This window comes from Ursus americanus, chromosome 18 (genome assembly GCF_024610735.1).
Source record: "Ursus americanus isolate L20-20 chromosome 18, mUrsAme1.1.p, whole genome shotgun sequence".
In the NCBI taxonomy this organism is placed as follows: domain Eukaryota; kingdom Metazoa; phylum Chordata; class Mammalia; order Carnivora; family Ursidae; genus Ursus; species Ursus americanus.
In genome coordinates, this window is record NC_142144.1 from 36,915,628 (window position 1) to 36,940,980 (window position 25,353).

Here is a 25,353-nt window from a genome sequence, read left to right on the forward strand (position 1 = left end):
GGTGCCTGGGTAGCTCAGTAAGTTAAGCATCAACTCTTGATTTGGCTCAGGTCATGATCTCTGGGTCGTGAGATTGAGCCCTGTGTCACGCTCTGTGCTGGGCATGGAGCCTACTTAAGATTCTCTCTCTCCCTCTCCCTCTCCCTCTGCCCTCTTTCTGTGTGTGTGTGTGTGTGTGCCCTTTCTCTCTCTCTCTCAAAATAAAATAAAATAAAATAAAATAAAATAAAATAAAAACTTAGCAACAGTTTCTTCCCTTCTCCCCTTCCCAATCAAGATGATCATAAACATTCATTTAACAGGTATTTTAACAAATATTTACTCAGTGTCCACTATGTACTAGTTCAGTTCCAGGAGCTGAGGATACAGTAGTGAAGAGAGAAAGTTCCTGCACTCATGGAGCTGATCTTCTAGCGAGAGAGACAGACAATAATAAATAAATATACAGTGTTGGGTAGTGATACATGCTCTGAAAAAAAAATCAAGCAGGTTAAGTAGATTTGGTTGGGGGACTATTCTACATAGGATAGTCTGAGAAGACCTCTTTCTTAAGGTGACATTTGAGAGATCTGAATTAAATATGAGGGATGAATATTTCAGACTAAGTGAACATCAAGTACAAAGGCCCTGAGGCAGGAAGAAATAAACAAATTCCAGAGAATAGCAATTAGGTTAGTGTGGCTAAAGCAGGTAGAACATGGTAGAGAGTAACAGATGAGGGTGGGGAAGAGAGATAGGAACCAATTAGATAGGGCTCCTACACATTTGGATTTTGTTCTGAATAAACATGATCTGATTTAGGCTTATAAAGATCTTCCTAGATGTTGTTTGGGGAACAGACTGGGGAGGGGACAGGGAGGAGGTGAAAGCAGGGTGACCAATTAGGAAGCTACCATTATAACCCTGGCCAAAATGATGGTAGCTTGGTCCAAGATAGTTACAGCAGAATTAGTAAGTGGTTAATTCTGATGATTTAAATGTAGCACTGACAAGACTTGCTGAGGGACTGGAAATGGCATTTTAGCATAAGAGAGACACATCAAGGACATCTTTTAGGTTTTGGGCTTGAGGAACTGGCTGAAGGATGGTGCCACTCTCTGAGGTAGGTTTAGAATGAGAGTGTGGTAGAGAGAGTAGGTTGTCGAGGGGCAGGATGTATTGAGTTTGAGATGCCGGTAAGATAGGCACTTAAAGATAAGTCTGAAGATCCAGGCTGGAGATAGAAGTTCTGCAGTCATCAGCAAACAGATTATTATAAATTACTTCTAGGGAGTGTGTAGACAGAAAAGAGCATCATGTGTCATGTTCTCAGGCCTTGGGCAACTGCAGAAGACAGAAATTTTGTATCATTTATATACAGATGTTATAAATCACTCCTAGGGAGCCGAACAGACAGAAAAGAACATCATGAACTATGGCCTGGGGCCTTCAACAACTGGAGAAGAGGAGGAGAAGCCTACAAGGGAGACAGAGGAGTGACTAGTGAAGTGAGGAAGATCAGGAAAGCCTGGTGTCCAGGGCCAATTGAGAAAAGTATTCTATATGATCATAACCAAGAGTCAACTCCTGAGCCTCAGTTTTCCCATCTGTGAAATGGAGATATAACAAGTGCCCACTTCAAAGTGTTGTTAGGATTGAGACAGTGCATATAAAGCATTTAGGCTTGTGCTTGACTGGCATATAGTAAACTCCCAAGCTATGTAAGTTATCACTATCATTTCCTCCACTTCAGAGTCGGCTGCCAGAGCCCTTAGCTTCTCCATCCACATACATAACAGCACTTCCATGAGTCTTTCTCAGGGGTGAGGTGTCCCTGCTCACTCAGGCATCAGGTGTGCCTGAGGAGTGGCCTCTGGGTCAAATTTGAACCAAGCAACTTCAGTGCCTAAGCCTCCCACCCAGACGTGCAAATCAACAAGCGGCAAATACGTTGTAAATAAAAGTTTTGGAGCCAGAATTCTGCCTCTGACTCTCACTAGCTGTGGGATCTTAGGTAAGCTTCTTAATCTTCCTGAGCCTTGAACTCTTTATCTGTAAAATGGGACAATTCCTACTTCCTGGGATTGTGTCTGAGCGCACTGACGTAAACTGTAAACAAAACTGGCTGCTCTCCCGCAGGCCAGCAAGGGGCTTAGAGCCTCCTTGCCACCCTCCCACTCAAAGCACTTATCCTCGAGGGGCGGGATGCACTAGAAGAGGCACCCTACACACCCAAAACCGAGCTGGGTGGGCCTCTGAGATGCCCTAGGCTGGGCTGCCCTATACTGAGCCAGACAAGCGGAGACTCGTGCACTTTCCCGTGGGGCGCGGGTGAGCGGCGCCTCCTTGCTGGGCGCCCACATTGGTAGAGGAGTCTAGCCCCACCAAGGAAGGGGTAGCGAAACGTCCCAGAGAATCCGTCCGCAGTTGTCCGACCTCCCTCCCGGCGTCGAAGCCCGTTTCCTGGACAACCTTTTCCCATCCCTCTTCCGGACCCAATCAGGCCTACCGAGGCCCTCGGGCTGGAACGCGGTCGCGGCCCCCAACCCCTCAAGTCTACGACCAGCCGGCTTTCTGCGCCGCCGCGCTGTAGGCCCAGGCCCATACCCCAGCCCTTCAGCACCGCAGGAAGTGGCGGCGCCTCTCGAGGGCAGCCAGGAGGAGGAGGAGGAAGCGGAGGAGGCGCGGCTCGGTAGCCACCGAACCCACAGGGCGAGGGCTCGTGAGGAGGACGGTGTGGGAACCCGGGTGCGCCGCGCGGAGTCCCGGGGCTGCCCGCCGCCCTCGGGACGGCTCCGCCCCCTGCAGCCCCCTTCCGAGTCCCCGCCCGCGCATCGCGGCTCCGCCCTAGAGGCCCCGCCCTCCCGCTCGAGTCCCGAAAACCCCGCTCCAACTGGCGGCCCCGCCCCCACCCCCGCCCCCGCCCGCGCCTGGGGCGCACTTCTAGTTGCTGGGCGGTCGCGCCGGCTGGAGTCTCCGAGTTCAGTCGCCTGCCAGCCGGGGCAGCGATCCCTCCTCGCCTCCCCTGCCGGCCCCTCCCCCAAGAGCCGCGGTCGGGCAGCGCCTGGCCGGCGGCCCGCGGGCGGGCCGCCCCTCCCCGCTGTAGCCCACCCGCCTCTTAAAGCGGCGGCGGGAAGATGAGGTTTCGGGAGCCGCTCCTGGGCGGCAGCGCCGCGATGCCGGGCGCGTCCCTGCAGCGGGCCTGCCGCCTGCTCGTGTTCGTCTGCGCGCTGCATCTTGGCGTCACCCTCGTCTACTACCTGGCCGGCCGCGACTTGAGCCGCCTGCCTCAGCTGGTCGGAGTCCCCACACCGCTGCAGGGCGGCTCGAACGGCGCCGCAGCAATCGAGCAGCCCTCCGGGGAGCTCCGACCTCGAGGGGCCCCGCCTCCGCCGCCTTTGGACGCTTCCTCCGAGCTGCGCTCGGGTCGCGACTCCAGCCCAGACACGCACTCTCACCCCGGCTCCGGCTCCGCCAGCAACTTGACTTCGGCCCCAGTGCCCTCCACCACAGCGCTGTCGCTGCTCGCATGCCCTGAGGAGTCCCCACTGCTCGGTAAGGACTCGGGGACTTTCCCGAATTTCCTCGGCAGGGTCCCCTGGACGTTCGCCCGTGCCCTCTTCCAGGATATCCAGCCTCCCAGTTCCGGATCACCGTCCCTAATCCCAGAGGTTCCGGGCTGGATGGCGTGAGAGGGTGGGAGGCGAGTCCTTTCGGATTCACGTTGAAGGCTGGGGTGGGGGTGGTACAAGGAAGCCGCAGGCCCCTCTGGCCCCAGAACCGGAGAAGGCCTTGGAGACTTCCCTGCTCTGGCCCAGGCCTCAAGAAGTTTTGGAGTTTGAGTTTGCTTAGGGCTTGGAGCTGCCTTCACCCTGCTCAGTCTGCTGGGACCAAGAGGCAGCTCAGAGTAACCCACTCGAGTTTGGGAAACTGATGATGAGGCCTCCAGTGGGGAAGGAAGTTGACCTCCCAGTTCACATCCAGTTCACATATCTTGTCTTCCCCTAGAACCACTCTCTCCTGAGCGTGGGTTAACTTTTTGTGAGCTTTTGGGCAAGTGACTTGTTAACCTCTGGTTTTTCATCAGTTAAATGGGGAAGATAAATGGTACCTGTGTCAGGGTTGTTTTGGAAGATTAGATGAAACAATGTAAACAAGTATTTACATTAATGAAGGTAAGCCCTTAATAAATTGTTAACTATTGTGTCAAGTTCCTCCTCTGTGTAGATCCCTGCCCTGGGGCCTTCCTACCCTGCTTCCTGCCCCTGTACGGTCCCAAAACCTAAGTGAGCAGAGCCCTCTGAGGGACTGAGGGTGTTTGTAGGAGTACCATGTGTGTACCATAGGGGCTGGAGGGCTAAATTGTAACCAGTTCACACTGAGTTGACCCTTGCGGGGAGAATCTTGGTCTCAGGTGTCTTGCCCAGGTAATGGGAAGGGTGGCCACCAGCCTCTGTTTCGGCATATGCTGGGAGCTTGAGAGGATGGGTTTTCATTCTTCCTATCTGGAGGAGGCTGAGACCTTGCCTGCCGGCAGAACGTTTCCTTGACCTGTGATCCACAGGCAGTCAGGCCCACGGCAGCCACAGGTTGTTCCCAAGATTATCATACAGGTGGCTGCTCATTTTTAACGCCATTAGAGATTGTTGTTCTGAGTGAGGGGCCCTGGCAGGAGGGCAGGCATCCTGCCAATAGGAACTCTGTCACCTTCCCGCAAAGCCCTGGCAGAACAGGCCTTCTACATGCTCTTGCTCAATTTCTCCAATAATTACTTCAATATTTTCATATCAAGTTTGGGAGGAAGCTCTTGGAATTGGTCAGACATGAATTGTGGAAATAAAGGAACTTTTTTTTTTTTTTTTTTTAAAGCAGAAAGCTGAATCCCTTTGGTGGTTAGTCTGGGAAGCAGACTAGTCTTATAAAATAAAGTTGAATACTTGCCCTGCTGTTAAAGTGTCTGGCCTCAGGCATCTTACAGAGTTTCTCACAGTCTCTTATGTGTAAAATGGGGTTGTTGGTGCTTAACTCACAGGGTTGTTTTTAGGACTAAATGAGATTGTGTACATTAAGTACATGGCAAATAGGACTTGGGACTTCAAGTTCCATTTTCTCAGACTCCCTCGGGGATGGCTGTGAACAGCCGAGAGAAAGGGGGAAGAGAGAGGTAAGTCCCCAGAACCCAGAGTTAGCCAGTTTTTATCTTTTTGTTTTTAATTGTTGCCTAGACGTTTATGCAGAAAAAAAGAGAAATTAGCAAATTAAAGTGCCCCAAAGTTCATTAGATTGGTACTTGAGGTATAAGGTCTTCCCAATGAAGTGTGAGAACCCGTGGTGCTTTGTTTTTGTTTTGTAATGGTGTTCCTAGTGATTGGTGACCAGTTACTGGTATTTCTGAGCTGAATTTTGAATTGGCAGCATGAAGGGACTTCCTGAGAGATAACATTTGAAGGGCTGGGAGAGAGGCCCTGGGTCTTCTGTAGCTTGGCCACCTTCGTGTGACATGCATGGAACCGTGATGTTTAGGCTGCTGCTGTGGAGGTCCCACACAGTGAAGGTGGAGGGTTTTCCTTCATTGTAATTGAACCCTTAGGTTTGAGTGGTTGTGTGCAGCTCTCTGAATGGGGGCTCCTGGCTGAGAGGGGGCCTCAAGGAAGCTGAAAGTCTCTCTAGGAGTGTGTGGGTGGGGGGAGTTGAGCCCATCTGTTCATCTGGGCAGGTGTCAACCAAAGCCCTTGCGGGGTGGTTTTGAGGTTGATGGGAGAAAGCATCCGTGGGGTTTAGAACTGTGGCCTTTTCACTACTTGCAGTTCCTTTCCACGACTTGGCTCGACTTTCTGGTGTCCAGGGGTCTGGGTCAGACACTGTGATAAGCTCCTGTTTGGTACGTGGAGGATAATGGGCATGCCCTTCCCTGGAGGAGCCAGGCACCAGACTGGGCTGTTGATGGGTCACTCTTTGATGCCCTGTGGCTTGTCCTTCGTGGGATAAACTTCAGATAGACTTGGGCTTGGATCCTGCCTGTGTCTATTCTGTGTGACATAAGGCCGGTTGCAGTGTGTGGAGCCGTTGCAGGCCCTGCCTCAGGATCCCCCATGGGCTAGTGCGAGGCCTTCAGGAATAGGGCCTGCAGGGGGGAGGTGGGCCTTTCCTGAGTATTCCTCCAAGTTCCCAGGGGAGTTCTCCCAGAAAGTTCAGGCCTGCAGGCACTGTTCTCTGGGCCCTCAGGCCGTGCAGCATCTAGTCCACTGAACATGGTCATGAGGCTCCCTTTCCTGGCTGCCTGGGTGTTTGCCTGAGTTGTAGTGAACCTGGGAGGAATAGTGGTCTTGCATTTTCTTTTCTTTTCCTGGGATGTTCGTCTCTGCTCAGATTTGGTGGCAGCTCAGCGTGACTTGATTGGTGCTGGCCCTGGCACTGCCAGCCCAGAGAGGGTCTAGGTGGGGGGGGGCAGTACCTCAGGTTGGACTGGTTAGGGGAGGTGACTGACCTGGGGGCTCACCTGGGGCCTGGTACAGCTGGTACAGTCCCCTCAAGGGTATATGGAGTGTGGGGGGTGAGTAGAGGACTGTTTAAACCCAGAGGCTTCCTTTGCCCATCTGTGCTTTGAAAGGTTCCTCTTCATTTGTTCAAATGAGGACTCTGATCTAGAGGTGGGCACCATAGAGTAATGGGCACCTGGGCCAGCAAACAGCCACCATAGGTAGCTAGGGTCCTAGGAGAACACTTGTCCATGAGTCAATTTCCCCAGCTTTTGTGGGGGCTGTCAACCTAGCCTCTGTCAGGGTTTGTGCCCTTGGGAAGACAAAGCACTTTCCGGGTCTTTGCTTGGCTCTCAGCTCTCAGGTGTTTTTCCAGCAGCATGCTTTTCCCTTCTCCCCCCTTCTCACATATGTGCACATGTGGACATGAGCAGGCTGCCCAGGACAAAATGTACTTTGAGGACATCTGTCCCAGCCTCAGCTTGGGGAAGGGCTCTCTCTCCCCTTTGCGTCTTGGAGCCTCATCGCCTTCTGGCTTGGGGTAGAGCCTCATCCTCAGAGTTGGGGGAGACACGGGGACCCTCCCCTTGTCCAGGTCTTTAAGCTCTGGGGGATTAGGTAGCTAGTACTTTAAACTAGTTTGTCCTATTCTTCCTTGAAAAAAATAGTTTATTGGCAAATACAAAGATATACCTTCTTGTCTAACAGTCTGAGATTGAGAAATACCCTCTATGACTATTGGGCTTGCTTCCTTCCACTCAGCCTGATGGTGGCAGGAGTGATTCCTATCTGTTGCAATCTATCCCAGACTCTGAGCAAGCATGGAAGCCTCCATCTCATGGACCAGGTAGACACTCCTTGGGACATGGGGAGCAAGAGTCAAATGTGGGATTGGATTCAAACTGTGGCATCTTGGACTCATAGCATTCCAGGATGGGACTGTCTAGTTCCCTGGCCCCATCCCTCATTGTGCTCGGTCTGGAACTCAGGTATCCTGCTTCCCAGCCCAGTGCTCTTCCTTGAGCTTATTGCCCAGTAGACACCTAGTGCAGAGGCTCAGAGTAGGCTAACAGGACCTAGAATTTGGGAGGATCCTTGCTAGGTATGTCTGTGTGTCCATCTGAAGGGTCTTATGTGGCAGCTGGCCTGGACATCCCTTCATGGCTAAGGCATCTGGTAACTTCATTCATTAGTTCCAGCAATGCACCTATCCTGTGCTGGGCACTAGAGCTGCAAAGAAGATGCCACAATGCCTCTTCTTTAAGAACTCATAGTCCAGGCAGAGGAGGCATAATTAAACTGTGCTGATGTCATTTAGGGAAACTAAAATGTGTGTGTGTTTAGTCTCTCCCTCTCCTATCCATCCCACCTTTCCTTCCTTCCTTCCTTCCTTCCTTCCTTCCTTCCTTCCTTCCTTCCTTCCTTCCTTCCTTCCTTCCTCTTATTCAGAAACCCAGAGTTGATATCAAAGTTCTTGAGTCCTGGTTTTAGTTGTTCCTCTAATTTCTGAAGCCTCAAATTAGCTCTGCTGAGTAATCTGTACCTTTCTGCTTTATAATGACTGTTATGAGACATCAGCAGCCATATGGTCTTTGGGTAGCAGCAGGGTAGAGATTTCCAGGCTGGGACTAGACTAATTTATGGGTTGGGAATGACAGGACAGTTAATGCTCAGGTGGTCCCTGCCTGTCCGTGGATTTCACCCTGAGGATCTTCGGGCTTTGGGGGCAGGGCTGGGAGGTTCATCACCTTTGGGCTTAGGTGGGCTCTGGGTGTGTATGAAAGGGGCCCAGTCATCCTGTGGTCAAGTCACACCTAGTGATTTCTTCCCCGCTTGCATACCCAGTGCCTACTATGCCGTCTTCACTATTCAGTGTTCCCTGCCTGCTCCTGGCAAGAAGCAGAGACTGGAATTCTGCTTGTAATCATATCCACCTGGAAATTCCAGTTATTCTTATCTGGGTAAGTGGCAATCCATTTGTTTTAGGACAAGTGGTCTGCCCTTGCAGCTTAAATCCCTTGGGTCCTGGCACCATGGCCATGTTACACTTGGCTCTGGCACTGCCCAGGGTGGTCCGGGCAATGAGGTTACTGTAAAGGCCAGCCAGACCCTAACTCCTGGGGGAGTTAACCAGGCATGGGATTGTGAGCGTCCCTGGGAGCTGGACTGTGGCTGTGATTGTGAAGGCCCCAGTTTGGGGGGGGGGGGTCTCCATGTTTACCTGGGCCTACGCGGGTCACCAGCTTGGAGAGAGATTGTAGATCCTGTTGTAAAGGTCAGAACCTCCAGGTTCGACGGTCGTGCTGGCTTAAGGTCAGGGGATAGGGTCCGGTTGGGAGCTGGTTCTGAGTGGACGTGGCCTAACGGGATTCGTCCTTAGAAGGCAGAAGGGCTGAGTCACACGCTCAGTGTTTCAGGTTCCACTTTCCAGCTTGGCCTCAGCCCGCCCCTTCCCTACACAAATGAGGGCCAGGAGATATATAATTGGCTGTTGCTGAATTCTTTGGCAGTGATTTTAATGTCTGGTCTGGGTGTGTTATGTAGCTGCTTCCCTTTCCCCTGCCACCCCTCCAAAGCCCCTCATGAAGCCCAGAGAGAGGGAACGAGTCGCGTCCCTGGAATGCGACAGGCTAGGGCTGTGGGTCTTTGCTTTTCCCTGTATTTTTTTGAAGAGTGGGTAATCTCTTCCTCTTTTTTGTAAAAAGTAATGTAGGCTCATTGAAAATAACTTGAAAAGTTAAAAGAGGTAGAAAAGCACGCCTGTATTCCTTTCACTTAGAGGAAACATATTGGCGTATCTCCTGCTAGGCTTTTTCCTGTACATATTTAAGAATATAGATGAACAGATAGATTGGTATAGATAGACATAGATAGCCTGGTATCCAGTGTTTGTCACTTAAGATTATTTCTCACGAACTTGGTCCTACACCTTTAAAAACCCCCAAAGCTGTGTCATTCTGTTAGCTGAATATGCTATAACTTTCTTTTATCATTCAGTTGTTGTTGAACACACAAACATGTCGTTTTTGGTTTTTCTTGGTGGCTCTGCATAAAGGCTCTGCATACAGCATTGCACTTTCTGGATTGTTTCATGAGTAGAGGGAAGAAAAGGGTGAATGCTTTTTGAGAAGAGCTAGGTTTTAAAACCAGTCTTACAAAAAAAATAGACCCATTCAAAATTATAGGGTTACTTAATGCCGGCAGAGGAGTATCATTTATTGCTGAATGAAGGACATGTCTAGAATTCTGATTAAAAAGGAAACTAGGTGCAGGAAGTGCCTGGGGCAGGGGCAGGGGGCCAAGCTGTAGGATGGACACTTGGGATCAGACTGAGCAGAAATCTGTTGTCAACAGAAGCCGTGGGGGTGATGCCCCAGGAGTCTGCTTTCTCAGTAACTTCTCCATTTGTGTCCATAGCAGCCAAGTGCCTGCGCTAGGCTTATGTGGACTGTGGCACTGGGGCCCTAGTGCTGGGGAAACACCAACTAGCTAACCCAGTGCAGTTGACATGACTGACTGTTTCCACAGAGCTGCGGGGGAACACGCTAGCAAATTGGACCGTGAAGCAAACAGCACAGTGCTCCCACCTCCAGGGGTTCTGAGATCTGGGGAGCGGCCATATAGGTTTCCAGGAATTGCTTTTGAGAGAAGCCTCAGAGACCATTAGAGCCCAGCGCTCAGTAGGGACTTGTTCAGGTGGTTTGAGCAATCTCGTCTCAGGCCAGTAGGCCAGGCTCTTCCCAAGGTGTCCTTGCACTTTTAAGTTATTCCACTTTGATTGCCCTCACCGGATCTACATTCTCCCCTTCTGAGGGCCACTTAGGCTTTGGGAATCTGCCAGGGGTCATTTGGCCCAGAGCCTGGGGATCCAGGGGGAGGCTGTGCTGAGGGAAGGGCGGGGTTATGTCAGACCAGCATGACCAGTACGGGATGAGGTCAGATTCCTTCCTGCTCCACCACATGAGTCTGGAGGTCATGGGGAGGGGCCCTGGCAGGGGGTTCACTAATTGCCTGGCCCCATGACAGTGTGCGTTTTAAAAATGCCTTTAAAAGTTTCTTTAAAAGTTCTTCCTGTTTTGCATAATGTCCTTTTGCCTTTGACATCCTGAAAGTGTAGAGCTGTTGTTGGCGTCTTAGGACACCTCCGCCACCAGCTCGAAAAAACGATAGTACTCCAAGTTAAGGGTGGGCGTAGGGAAACTGGTACTTGCATCATAGGAGCTTGGTGACTTGGCATTGAGGTGTTAGGTAGCTCCTGGCCTTCGGATGAGTATAAAGGCATCTTGGGCAGGCTGAGAATGGGTAGACCTGAGTCTTCACCCCAAGTCAGGAGGAGCCCTAAGGAAGATGGTGAATGAACACCGATTTGCTCACTCAGCAAGCTTTTGTTGGTAACCACACTCTCTGAAGTATGGGAGATAGACCTGAACAAGGGCTGGTCCCCGCTCAGCAGTGGACAGACCCTGGCAATATGGTATAGCCAGAGAGGGGAATTGTGGGTGTCCCCAAGGAACTGAGGAGGTGCAGAGAACCAGATGGGTGATCTGGGCTACGTCCAGACTCAAAACGAAGGGCCTCTCTTCCAACACTGATTTTAGCATCTCTGTGTCTCTGTGTTTGAACAGTCTCCCTGGTTAGGAAGGGCAAGGGTCTACTGCTGATCGCAGCCTGTAATTTCCTCTGGTTGCTGTCACATGGGAAGAAGGCCATGGCTGCAGTCCCAGTTGCTGCATACAGTCACCAGCAGGGCAGGAGAGGACAGGAAGTGGGAGGCAGAGTGGAAGGAAGATAATGAAAGAGGGAAGCTGGTGCAGTAGGGACCATGCTGGATAGGGGAAGGCTGAAGATAGCAAGACTGAGGGCCCGAAGGAGAGAAGGTGAAGGGAGAGGGAGGTACAGAACGAGGGGGTTCGTGGTCTGTAGGCAGTAGGGGCAAGTCTAAAAGGCCACTGGTGTAAGAATTCCGTGTTCTGGTCCTTCTCCTCCCAACTCATTGCATCATTTTGGGCAAGTCCCAACTCTGTCTGTCCCTCTTTCCCTCTCTGAAGTTTGAATGGGCTGGACCTGTTGGTCTTTAGTGCTCTTCCTTCTCTTCCTCCTGAAGTCTGGGTTGGTATGGGGGGAAATCCTGGTCATATCTGCATCATGAAAGGTCTCTGAAATTCCCTGTGAAGCTCACTACCCACTGCCCATTTCAGGGCTCTCCTGGTGAGACTTTTGTTGAGGATGTCATCTTTTCTAAGGAGGCACAAACATTTTAGCAGGTGAATGCCCTTTGAAATGGCACGGGGAATGTTTCTTTTCATCACTCTGGCTAGTTGTGTGATGTGGGAGCGATGTTTTCCTTTCTGTGCCTCAGTGCTCTCACCTGTAAAATGGGGATAACAATAGTGTCCAGCTCATAGATGTTGTGAGGTTCAGGTAGTAGGCATAAAAAGACCTAAAACAGTGCCCAACACTGAATAAGCTCTGAATGTATGTTATCTGTTATCGGTAGCACTAATAGTTCTTATTTGTGAGGATTTTGGCTTTTGCTTTGTAGGATTTCTTCCTTTTTTTTCTGTTGTTTAGTTGAAAATACATCACCACATTAAATGTTTAAAAAAATATTATTCTATTATTTACCATTGTAACCAAACATATGCCGACCACTGTAGCAAAAGTTGACAATGCTTTCTAAATACATACATACTTTACTCTGTTGTAATTGTAGCATGAAACTATTTTGCATTCTGCTCATTTCATTCAATGCTATCTTAAACTGTTATGTCATTCATAATTATCCTAATTATCTTTTCAAGCTGCTATCTAAAATCCTTATGGAGGGGTGCCTGGGTGACTCAGTCGGTTAAGCATCCGACTCTTGATTTCCGCTCAGGTCATGATCTCAGGGTGATGAGATCAAGCCCCACGTGGGGCTCCCCGCTTACCAGGGAGTCTGCTTGAGATTCTTTCTCTCCTTTTCCTTCTGCCCCTCTTCCCTCAAATAAATAAATAGATAAATAAATCTTCAAAAAAAAATTAAATCTTTACCGATATTCCCTTAGCATTCAGTGTTCCAGGTTTCTCCATCATAGTCCGTTTTTTTTTTTAATCATAGATAATCTTGAACATTTTCTCTTGTGTTTAGCCCTTTGCTTCAGTTGAATTATTTCCTTGGGATAAATTTCTAGAGAGGAATTAGGCTAGGGGAGATAGTTATCTTTATGACATTGATTCACATTGTCACTTGCTTTCCAGGAGTGTTGGAATAATCCACAGGCCCTCAACTGTAAATTCCTGGACTAGAGATATTGGCTTTTAAAAAATATGGATAACTAGGGAAAGTCGGATCTATCTGGAGTCTCGCATTGACACGCCCAGCTTGTGTGTGTGTGTGTGTGCGTTAAGTCCCTTGTGTAACGCTCTGGGGCCACCTTGGACGTGAGGCTCTTCCTGTACGCCGTTGTGTCTGGGCAGTTCCTGCTGAGGTCTCCAAAAAGGAGCCTTATTGGTGCCTTTTTCAACACCTCATGTACCTTTGCCAAAGAGTTGATTTACACAAGGTAAGAAGCTTTCCTCCTTCCTTTATTTGTGGAGCCAAACCTGTAGGATGGGGGCAGACCGTGGCTTTACAAGCCTGGCTTCAAAATGGTGTTGGTCTAAAACTTTGTAGGTTGATGTACCGCATGCAGCCATCCACAGAAGCCACGTTCGGTTCTGACGGGCTAGCCTGGGTACCTGACCACCTAACCCAGGCGGATCCATTCCAGTGTGACAGCCCTGATTGAGGGGATCCAGAAATGAGGCCCAAAGGAAGAAAGGCTTAAATTATGTTGGGTAAAAATAAGTTGATCAATAGCTATGAATCGCCAGTTCTGCCTCTGTGGCCGCCCCCTTCACATGCCTCTTTTATAGATAAACAGGAGCCTTCTGACATCCATAAGTAGTAAAATGACTTTGGAGCCAGTGATTTCAGCGACCAGAGGTTTACAAATTAAGCAGATGGGGTGCATTGGACTTGTGACAGCTGCTCCTTTCATCTCGTAGCCCCTCTTGTCCTCTTCTGCCTTGTTCCGCAGCAGTCAGCTGTGATTTAACAAGGTGCTCCCTGGATCCATTTGCAGTCAGGCCAGAGCTGCTGTCTAGCATATTGTTCCTGGGGTGCCCAGGGCAATACTTTCTTCCTGTGTAAAATGGGGAGATAATTCTTACTTCAAGGTGTTGATAAGAGGATTGAATGAGATGAGGTATGGTGGTGGTGTCCGTGCTCTGTCTTTTGTTCGATGTCTAACCCCATTCCCTTGGGTGCAGAAGACATACACTCAGCATAGTAGGCTGCAGAGTAAAATTTCCTCCAAATGCAGGTTTGTTTGTTTGTTTGTTTTCCATCTGGCCTGGGGCAGACGTAAGAGGATAAGAGAGAGGTGTGAGGCTGTAACCACAACTTAGGGACAGGGTTTAGCCTGGAGCCAGGGTTTAGTGGAAACTGTAGCCTGCTTTGATAAAGAGACCTACCCCAGGTCTCTTGAATCCACACCACTGGGAGCTGGGAGTGAGCGTTGCCACGTGTCAGGTGTGCCAGGATTCTGTGGTGCTCCGTAGCCTTCCCTTCACCAGGTGGACATTTTTTGCTTATGTCCTGGGGAGAGGCCATGATAGAATACAGATAATTGAATGGAGGGAGCATTGGATGTTTCATGGAGTCTCAGGGGGTGAGAAGAGATATGTTAAGAGGGGTGGTGGGGGAAGGGGGCAGCCTGGGGTGTCCAGTGACCTGAGCTTGGTGTGTTATTAGAAAAACTCAGGCAGAGGCCTGTAGATAGCCTGTCTTGTAAAGGAGAATAAGAAATATTGATCTGTAGTTCTTTTTTTTTCAGCTTTATTAAAGTATATTTAAGACTTATTTATTTGAGAGAGAGAGAGAGTGCATGCACAAGCTGGAAGAGGGGCAGAGGGAGAGAGAGAGAGAGAATCCCAAAGCAGACTCTCCGCTGAGCGTGGAGCCCAAAGCAGGGCTCAATCCCAGGACCCTGAGATCGTGACCTGAGCCGAAATCAAGAGTCAGATGCTCAACTGACTGAGCCACCCAGGCGCCTCACAGCTTTATTAAGGTATAATTGACAAATAAATGAATTGTGGTTTTCTTTATGGTGATGTCTTTGTCAGATGTTGGTATCAAGGTAGTACTAATGAGCAGTACTACCCTCCTCTTCCAAATTTACGGAGAGCTTGTGAAGGATTTGCATTCCTCTTCAGATACCTGCTAGAGTTCACCAGTGAAGCCATCTGAGCCTGGGCGTTTCTTTGTGAGAAGCTGTTTGATTACGAATTCAGATTCTTGTTGCATGTCTATTCAGATTTTCTGTTGATTGTTCAGTCGTTTTGGTAGTTTGTGTCTTCCTAGGGATGTGTCTACCTCACCTAAGCCACCTAGTCTGTTAGCATACAGTTGTTCACAGTATTCCCCTGGGATCCTTTTTGTTTCTCTAAGGTTGGTAAGGGTGTTTCCTCTTTCATTCCTTTTTTTTTTTTTTTAAAGATTTTATTTATTTATCCGACAGAGATAGAGACAGCCAGCGAGGGAACACAAGCAGGGGGAGTGGGAGAGGAAGAAGCAGGTTCATAGTGGAGGAGCCTGATGTGGGGCTCGATCCCATAACGCCGGGATCACGCCCTGAGCCAAAGGCAGATGCTTAACCGCTGTGCCACCCAGGCGCCCCTCCTCTTTCATTCCTGATTTTGGTAATTGGAGTCTTCTCTCTTTTTTTTTTTTCTAGGCAGAAGTATGTCATTTTTGTTGATCTTTTCAAGGAACCAACTTTTGGTTCACCGATTTTCTCTCTTATTTTTCTGTTCTCTATTCCATTAATTTCTGCTCTAATCTTTATTATTTTGTTTGTATTTTTATTAGTTTGCTCCTCTTTTTCCAGTGTTTTAAGGTGGAAGATTAGGTTATTGATTTGAGATCTAAAGGCCATATACTTTTTTTTTAAAGATTTTTATTTGTTTGATAGAGAAAGAGAGAGGGAGCATGAGTGGGGAGGCAGAGAGAGAGGGAGAAGCAGACTCCCCGCCGAGCAGGGAGGGTGATGCGGGGCTCCATCCCAGGATGCCGGGATCATGACCTGAGCCAAAGGTCAGGTCCAGGATAATCAAATGAGCCCCCCAGGTGCCCCTAAAGGCCATATACTTTTAACATTTTCATAGATGCTATCAAATTACTCTCTAATTTGTGCTCATCAACAGTGTTGGAGAAGTGCCTATTTCCCACATTTATACCAGTTAACAATCTTTTTACATTTGCCAATGTATGATCAAATGTGGTATCTTGTTTTAACTAGTTTCTTTGACTACTGATGACGATGAACAACTTTCATGTATTCATTACATTAGCCATTTGTATTTCTTCTGTAAATTACTTGTTAATATTTTTACCCATTTTTCTTTTTTTTTTAAAGATTTATTTATTTATTTGAGAGAGAGAGAGAGAGAGAGTTCATGCACGTGTGTGAGCAGGGCAAGGGGCAGAGGGAGAGGGAAAGAGAGAATCTCCAGTAGTCTCCATGCTGAGAGCAGGGTCCGGCACAGGGCTTGATCTCACGACCCTGAGATCATGACCTGAGCTGAAGTCAAGAGTTGGACATTTAACCTCCTGAGCCATCCATTTTTCTATTAGTTTTAAAAATAGGTTTGGAGCAGCTTTTAACATTATGGATATTACTCTTTTATTATATATTGTTTATAGATATGGTCTGTCACCTATCTTTTAACTTTATCTCTGGTATCTTTGACCATACAGAAATTTCAAATTTTTATGTATTGAAATGTGTCTTTTCCATTATGGCTTCAAGTTGTTTTTGCACTCAGGAAGGTCTTCATCCCAAGATTATAAATTTTTTCTTTTGTATTCTCTTCTAAGCTAGTTCTTTAACATTTTAGTTCTGACAGCAAAAAATGAACAGAATCGCTGTTCAACCCTCATGTGTTGCAAGAAACCATTATCATACCCAAAAGGCCCTTTGAGGTCTCAGCCTCTTCCAAATCTATCACTGATGCTGGTAGATCAGAACAGAAATGTGAAATTTTAGCCACTTGTGATTATAGAGCTGTAATAGTCTGGAGGCTTTGAAGGGGTAGAGATTCAGGGGAAAAGGCAAAGAATATTTATTGAGTATCTGTTAGTGGTGAGCATTGTGATAGTACATACAGGTGACCCTTAAACAACATGGAGGTTAAGGGCACTGACCCCCCACCCCCTGTGCTGTTAAAATCCACGAATAACTTCTGACTCACCAAAACTCCTAATAGCCTGCTGTTGACCAGAAGCCCTACCGATAACATAAACAGTTGATCTACATGTATTTTGTATGTTCTTTGTATTATATACTGTATTCTTACCATAAAGTAAGCTAGAAAAGAAGATTGTTTGTGAAGAAAATCACAAGGAAAATACATTCACAGTACGATACTGTAAAAAACCCCTGTATAAGTGGACCCATGCAGTTCAAACCTGTGTTCAAGGATCAACTTTATATGCGTTACCTCGTTTACTGCCTAAAAAGAACACATTATTATCCCCACTCCTTAGAGGAGGAAATTGGAACTGACTGCATTTAAAGTGATCCTGATACCAGAAAGGTATTGTCAGGAACGTGTGACTGGCTGACTGCCCACATGGCCCATAGGGCAGCAGGCTCTCCATAGTTCAAGGTCTGGTTTTATTTTATTTTATTTTATTTTATTTTAATTTATTTTATTTTTTAAGATGTTATTTATTTGTCAGAGAGCGAGCGAGCGAGTGAGAGCACAAGCAGGGGGGGGCAGCAGAGGCAGAGAGAGAAGTAAGTAGGCTTCCTGCTGAGCTAGGAGCTGATGTGGGACTCGATCTCAGGACCCTGGGATCATGGCCCAACCTGAAGGCAGACGCTTAACCGCCTGAGCCACCCAGGCGTCCCCAAGGTCTGGTTTTAGACAGAGAGCGAATGTCTTTGTAAATAGCATTGAAGTTCCAGAAATTGAGTTAGGGCTCCAGAACTGATCAGAGGGGCAGCTGACTTGCTAATAAAATTCCCACGAAACTTATTTACATGCTGGGATGCTAAATTGCTGCTTTGCTGGGAAGATTAGAACTGTTGTCAGGTGGCTTAGAGTTCTCTGGCTGTTGGCAGTACTGCAAGAGAAGCCATAGTATAATCAGATCAGGCAGCTGGTAAGGCAGAAGTCAGAGCAGGGAAGGGAGTTGTACTGTAACGTTGGATGGTGTCTGGCTGTTGTGGCTCATGAACCCATCTCCACAGCACTGCAGACCTTTTTCAGGGACCAGGGTTTGGTCTAGTCGTCAGGGCTTTTTCTCCCTTGTACAGCTCTGGAAGGACACGTCCATCTCCATCTCCATCACTCCCTTATTTGTTTCCTTCTGTACTTTCTTCCTTCTCTCTTTTCTTTCCATCCAGCCATCAGACTTTATTTCATGGCCATTATCATCATGGACTCTTCTGCCTTATTTTCTTTGTTCTTTTTTATTCTTATTCCCACTTCCATTTCCCAGCACCACCATGAGCAGCCATTCAAATGTGTTTACTGTGTATCCGTTTTTCTCTTGCCAAATTGGAGCTGCTGCTTTATATCTATATATCTATTTTTAATTAAAAATTAATTTTTTTAGGGGTGCCTGGGTGGCTCAGTCAGTTAAGCATCTGCCTTTGGCTCTGGTCATGATCCCAGGGTCCTGGGATCGAGCCCCACATCAGGCTGTCTGCTGCGTGGGGAGTCTGCCTCTTTTTCTCCTTCTGTCTGTGCTCTGCCTACTTGCCGTCGCTCTCTGTCTCTCTCTCTCTGTCAAATATATAAATAAAATCTATAAAAATGATTTTTTTTATATTAGCGTACAGTAAAACTGGCCTTTTTTGGTATATAGTTCTACTAATTGTAACACAGTGTATATTTGTATAACCATCACCACAATAAGGATTCAGAATAGTTTCATTCTATCAATCCAAAAAATCCCCCTTGAAATCACATTCTCCTCCCGCCCTTAACCCCTGGCAACCACTGATCTGTTCTCTATTACCAGTGTTGTATCTCTTTGAGAATGTTTTAAATATGTATCATATAGTATATGTACCTGTATTTTTTTTTTTAGTTTATTTGAATTCCAGTTAGTTAACATACAGTATTATATTAGTTTCAGGTGTACAATATAGTGATTAAACACTGCCATACATCACCCTGCGCTCATCATGACAAGTTTAGTCCTTAATCCCCATCCCCTATTTAACCCATCCCCCACTCACCTTCCCTCTGGTAACCATCAGTTTGTTCTCTATAGTTGAGAGTCTGTTTCTTGGTTTGCCTCTCTTTTTTCTCCCTTTGCTCATTTGTTTTGTTTCTTAAATTCCATGTATGAGTGAAATCATATGGTATTTGTCTTTCTCTGACTGACTTATTTCACTTAGCATAATACTCCCTAGCTCTATCCATGTCCTTGGAAATGGCAAGATTTCATTCTTTTTGATGGCTGAGTAATATTCTATTATGTATATATATCACATCTAATTTATTCATTTATCAATCGATGGACACTTTGGCTGTTTCCATAATTTAGCTATTGTAGATTATGCAGCTATAAATATCGGTTGCATGTATCCCTTTGAATTAGTATTTTTGTATTATTTGGGTAAATAACCAGCAGTGCAATTGCTGGATTGGAGGGTAGTCTATTTTTAACTTTTTGAGGAACCTCCATACTGTTTTCCAGAGTGGCTGCACCAGTTTGAATTCCCACAAACAGGGCAAGAGGGTTTCCCTTTCTCCATATCCTTGCCAACACCCTTTTTTGGTGTGTTGTTGATTTTAGCCATTCTGACAGATGTGAAGTGATATCTCATTGTCATTTTGATTTGTATTTCCCCAATGATGAATGATATTTAGCATCTTTTTATGTGCCTGTTGGCTGTACCTGTATTTTTAACTTATGTCAGTGGTATTATTTTATAGTTTATTCTGATTCTAATTTTTTTTTTACCCAGTTCTGTTTTTGTTTTAATTTTTTAAAAGCTTGGCCTAACTTCAGACTTATAGAAAAGTTGCTAGAATTATACAGAAAATTTCTGGATATCCTCTGGGTTCCCCTAAGCTCCCCTAAATTATACAGAGAATTTCTGGATATCCTCTGCATTCCCTTAAATTCCCCAAATGTTAACCTTTTACTATAGTTGCCTTTTTTTCTCTTCTTTCTCTCTATTCATGTATATATGTGTGTGATAGATTATGAACTATGCCCTTTTACCACTAAATATTCAACATGTATTTCCTAAAAACAATAATTTTTGTATAACCATAGTATAATGACCAAAATCAGGAAATCAACAAAAACAAATTCCTGTTATCTCATTGCAGACCTTATGAAGATTTTTGTCAGTTGTCCCCCAAGAATGTCCTTATTGAAGACCATGCATTGTATTCAGTGGTCATGTCTCTTTAGTCACTTAATCTGGAACAATGGCTGAGTCTTTCTTTTACATGATACTGACATTGTTGAAGAGTATAGGCCAGTTATTTTGTAGAAGGACCCTCAATTTGGGTCTGTCTGATGTTTCCTTGTGCTGAGGTTCAGGTTATACATTTCCGACAAGAATACCATTCAAGTGATTCTGAGTTCTTTTTAGTGCATCTTGTCTGGAGGCACCTGCTATCAATTCCTTTCTTACCAGCAATGTGAACTTTGATATTTCATTATGGTGGTGTTTGCTATTTCTCTGTTATGAAGTTTACTATTTTACCCCCTTTAATTAAGAAATATGTTATAGGAATTTGCTTGAGATTATGTAAATATCTGGTTATTCCTCTAACATCCACTTTTTCTTAACATCTATTGATGATTCTTTCCTGAATCAGTTCCTAATATGGTGGTTGGTGATCCCATTCTATCATTCCTTATGTGTTTATTAGTTGGTATTTTCCTGTAAGGAAGGGCTTTCCCTTCTCTCCTTTTAATTCATATATCAGTATAGACTTATGGATTCTTACTTTATTCAATAGCTCATAATCCTTTACTATCATTATTTTGTTGGTCAGATTGTCGCAGATGTGGTCAGTGAGATCCCCTTCAGACTGGCTCCTGTGTCTTTTTGACATATCCTGTCATTCTTTGAGCACTTTCTTTTAGGCACAGCAAGATGATCTAGGCTCCTCTTGTTCATTCCCTGACTCAGCCCTGGAATCAGCAACCTCTCCAACAAGCTCTAGTTCTTTTTAGTAGGGAATGGTATTTAGAAACCAAGAACTAGGTCCCAGGCATTTGCTCTTGTTTTTGTTTTTGTTTTGTTTTGTTAAGATTTATTTATTTATTCATTTCTGTGTGAGAGAGAATGCACGGGCATGTCCCCACAAGAGTGGGTGGAGGGGCAGAGGGAGAGGAGAGAATCCCAAGCAGACTCCCCACTAAGCGGGGAGTCCCATGCGGAGTCTGTCCCAGGACGCCTAGATCATGACCTGAGCCAAAACCAAGAGTCGGATGCTTAACCAACTGAGCCACCCAGGTGCCCCTCACCCTTGTTTTTAAGGTCCGTCCATGTTGCTATGTGTACACCTAGTGTCCATGGTGATCCTCCCAATTTTTCTTTCCCCCATAAAGATAGATTCCCACACTACCTCCCAACACTCTCTTCACAAATACTTCTGTAAGGAACAGCCTTCTACATGTCCTTGATGGACCTGTGGCTGTATATTTGTATTGATGTGGGAGTGCCAGATAACCCCTCCAGAATGACCACCCATCATTTACATTTCCACTGGTAGAGCATGGGGGTCTCTGTACTTCCAACAAATACTTGGCATTAACCAGCTTCCTAATTTTTGGCCAAGTGAATCTATATGCTGGGTTAGGTCTTGTTTTAACTTGCCTTTCTCTGATGACAAATGCTCATATGCTCAATGGCTTTTGGGTTTCTTCTTTGGTAAATTGCTTACTCATGATAATCATTTGCCTGTTTTTTTCAGTGGGGTCCTTACATTTTTCTTGATGATATGCAGGAGTTCCTTATATATCCTAGATATTGATCCCTTGCTGGTCCCAAAAATTGCAGATTCTGGATATGAATCTGTCATCTATCTCTTCATTTGCCTGTGCTACCTTTTATTTTTTTTTGAATATAGACCCTTTGTTTCCTTTTTGTGCAGTCTCTCACCAGCACTTTTTTTTCTATAACCATGTTAATACCCTTTGTTCCTCCACATTTTGGTTGTGGTATATAGCTGAACTCAGCTGATTCTCTTCAACAAATGGTCTATCTTTACGATGACTTAGCCTTTTACTGAGTTGTATTAAGAATGACTTTACCTCGTAGAGTGTGAGGCCTGCGTGGAAGTATTAGTCATATATACAAAACAAAACAAAAACAAAAACAAACACAACGGCAAATGCCTGGGACCCAGTTCTTGGTTTCTAAATACCATTATCTACTAAAAAGAACTAGAGCTTGTTGGAGAAGTTGCTGATTCCAGGGCTGAGTCGTATATCAACAGATATATGCTGTGGGCCTCCTCTGTGTTAGGCACTATGCTATCACTGAAAAAGTTCAGAGGTTATGAAACCTGCCTGTGGCTTTTCAGAGGTAGAGCAGGGATTTGAGCCTCTTCCTACCATATGGCTTCCCTCAGAAACTGAATTTGGTTCCTGTACACCTGTGTGTCAGATTTTTGTATCTTATTTAACAAATGGCCTAGGAAGGTGCAGAGCAAAGTGTTCTCCCCCAGCATCCGGAGGAGGGGAAAGTAATCAGGAGAGGAATGATGGCAGATGTGGCTTCTGCCATTGTAGGCCCGGAGTCCTCAAGTGGCTGGCTCTGTGCTACCTGCTGGGGACTGGTGACTGGCTCCGGGCTAACAGCAGAGGTCCCAAAGGAGGCAGGAGGATGACCTCAGTCTGGAGGGGCAGGCTGTAAAATAAAACACCAGGCCTAAATCATTCTAAACCTTTCTGAGAAGCTCATCTCTTCTCTTGCAGAAGTGTTCTATTTCTAAGATGAGAGAGCTGTCCCAAGATCTTCCTGGAGCTAACAGAATTTCCAGGCAAGTTGGCTTCCCAAGCCTTTCCTGGTAGTGGTAACTGTGGGCAGGAACACTTTCCAGAATTTCCACAAATTCCAGCGGAGGGAGGGAGGCAGGGAGGGAGGGAAGCCAAAGGCAGAAGAGCTGAGTGAGGAGGAAATCTGCCTTTGGACCAGGACCAAACAAAACAGAAATTCCTCCTGGCACGGATTTTCCCTGGAGGACAACACTGGGAAACCTGTTTACTGGGCTTTAAAAGCCAGCACAGTTTCTCGACCTCAGGGCCTTGAATCTCTGTGGTTTCACTATGGGTAGAAACTTTCTCCTCGGGTCACTCCAGGACAGAAGTGTACCGTCACACCTCCAGTTCCGGGGCCTCCCTGAGGTTTCCCAGTGCTCTTTCCTTGCTTCTCCTACCCCACTAAATTCCAGAGCCATGGCCATGTCTGGTATAGAAATGTGCTTGAGAAGGGTTTTGATCAATCGAATCAAGTAGATTCACTCTTACACCACTTTGGATCCGTTGGTGGCTCCCTGGGATCCTAGATTAAGAAGGATTCTGAGACTGTCTCGGTGGGCACAGCAGAGAGATGGTAGAGGGACATGTGTGCTGCGATATGCTGTCCACTGTGTAGCTGCATCCAGGAACATCAGAACCCTAAAGGATTAATGAGGGGAAGATAAGGATGACTTTCTTTTTTTAATGATAAAAAGCACTTTTATTATTGCTTGGTAAAGACAAGCCTTCCCTTGATGCAAGGTAAAATCCTGGATGGACCCCTGACTTTTCTGGTCACTCTCAGGTAGTTGTAAAGTTTTATAGATACCGTAAGTGATGGTGACTTTTTTTTAAACAACAACTTTATTGAGGTACCATTTGCATATCATACATAAAAAACACCTACTTTCAGTGTGTCATTCAGTTATTTTCAGTAACTTGACAGAGCTATGAATCCATCACCACAATCTAGTTTGAGATATTTCCATCACCCAGTAAGACCCCTTGAACCCATTTATACTTTATCTCCTTTCTATGTTTTTTTTAAAAGACTTTTTATTTATTTGAGAGAAATGAAAAAGAGGGAGGAGCAGAGGGCGAGGGAGAAGCAGACTCTCTACTGAGCAGGGAGCCCAACATGGGGCTCGATTCCTAGGACCCTGAGACTGTGACCCGAGCCAAATGCAGACATTTAACCAACTGAGCCACCCAGGCACTGCCCCTTTTTCAAATTAATTAACTGATTTGACAGAGAGAGCATAAGCAGGGGGAGCAGCAGGCAGAGGGAGAGGGAGAAGCAGGCTCCTGTTGAGACCGGAGCCAGATGTGGGGCTCCATCCCAGGACCCTGAGATCATGACCTGATCCACACTTAACTGACTGTACCACCCAGACGCCCTTAATCTCCTTTCTAAACCCTGGCTCCAGGCAACCAGTTTTGTCTCTATATATTAGCCTTTTATGGACATTTACCTTTTTAACTAGGGCCTTTACCTGGAATTTTTGACGTTCTCTTAAGGATGGCCTTTTTTGCCAATCCAGGAGTATCCTTAAGAAAGTGTCAGTCCCTCTGTTCTTCATTTTCCCTCATGTGCAGCCCTGGGGCTGAAACATAATCCTTTAAAAAAATGTTTTTTCTATCTTTTTGTTTGTTTTTTCCTCTCTTATTTTATTTTATTTTTTTTTATTTTTATTTTTTTTAAAGATTTTATTTATTTATTCGACAGAGATAGAGACAGCCAGCGAGAGAGGGAACACAAGCAGGGGGAGTGGGAGAGGAAGAAGCAGGCTCATAGTGGAGGAGCCTGATGTGGGGCTCGATCCCATGACGCCGGGATCACGCCCTGAGCCGAAGGCAGACGCTTAACCGCTGTGCCACCCAGGCGCCCCTTATTTTATTTTTTTAAAAGGTTTTATTTATTTATTTGACAGAGAGAGAGAGAGAGCACAAGCAGGGGGAGGGGCCGTGGGAGAGGGAGAAGCAGGCTTCCCTCTGAGCAGAGTGCCCAATGCAGGGCTCTATCCCAGGACCCTGGGATCCTGACCTGAGCTGAGGGATCATGACCTGAGCCTAAAGCAGACACTTAACTGACTGAGCCACCTAGGTGCCCTATTTTATTTTACTTTTTTAGACTCTATGTGGGGCTTGAACTCAAAACTCTGAAATCAACAGTTGCATGCTATACCATCTCAGCCAGCCCGGTACCCCTGAAACATAATTCTTAAGGTCCCTCCAGCCCTGATCGGCCAGGACTCTTCGGGGTTCTGGTTTGAGGTAGATCTGGACCCCTCAAGGTGGTGGAATCTGACTTTGGCTTTGTTCCCTTGGGTTTAGGCCTGGTACTCTTGTTGACAGAATCCTAGACTGAGTGACCACTCAAGGCTTTTCTGGTGATCTCATGACCCATGTCAGACTAAGTTTTGGGGTTATTCTCTCAAGGAACAAATGGTATTTGGTGAAGAGCCTGTTTCATGTGGCTGTGTGACGTTTAGATGAGGAAATGCAGTGTTTTCATTAGGTTAGGCTGTCCACTGCCACAAAGACTCAAATTATAGGCCTAGAACCTGGAGGAAACTCATTTTAAAATTGAGGATCGGGGCTGTGCCTCTAGATCCCAAATCATTTGCTGTACCTGGATACGAAAAGGCGTATTTAGGGACACCTGGGTGGCTCAGTGAGTTAAGCATCTGCCTTCGGCTCAGGTTGTAATCCCAGGGTCCTGGGATTGAGTCCTGCATCGGGCTCCTTGCTCAGTGGGAGAGCCTGCTTCTCCCTCTCCCTGCCGCTCCTCCTGCTTGGGTTCTCTCTCTTTCTCTCTAATAAATAAATGAAATCTTAAAAAAAAAAAAAAGGCATATTTAGGGC

At 46.5% G+C, this 25,353-nt stretch overlaps 2 protein-coding genes across 13 annotated transcripts in view; one reads left to right on the top strand and one right to left on the bottom strand.

Moving 5' to 3' along the window:
* The window catches only part of SPINK4 (serine peptidase inhibitor Kazal type 4), a 67,477-nt gene extending 63,920 nt beyond the window's left edge, over window positions 1–3,557 (bottom strand). For 2 of the 11 annotated variants that reach the window (XM_045780764.2, XM_045780763.2), the window contains exons 1-2: window positions 2,489–2,814; window positions 323–410 (exon numbers count right to left, since the gene is read on the bottom strand). The gene's annotated coding sequence lies outside the window, so the exon portion shown is untranslated. The other 9 variants (XR_015727437.1, XR_015727436.1, XR_015727434.1 and 6 more) reach the window with 9 other exon arrangements.
* The window catches only part of B4GALT1 (beta-1,4-galactosyltransferase 1), a 52,968-nt gene continuing 30,524 nt past the window's right edge, over window positions 2,910–25,353 (top strand). Inside the window, exon 1 of one of the 2 annotated variants that reach the window (XM_087869598.1) lies at window positions 2,910–3,534. In XM_087869598.1, the coding sequence (XP_087725724.1) occupies window positions 3,117–3,534 (418 nt within the window). In that variant the 5' untranslated portion in view covers window positions 2,910–3,116. The remainder of the gene's footprint in view (window positions 3,535–25,353) is intronic. The other variant, XM_045780759.2, reaches the window with a different exon arrangement.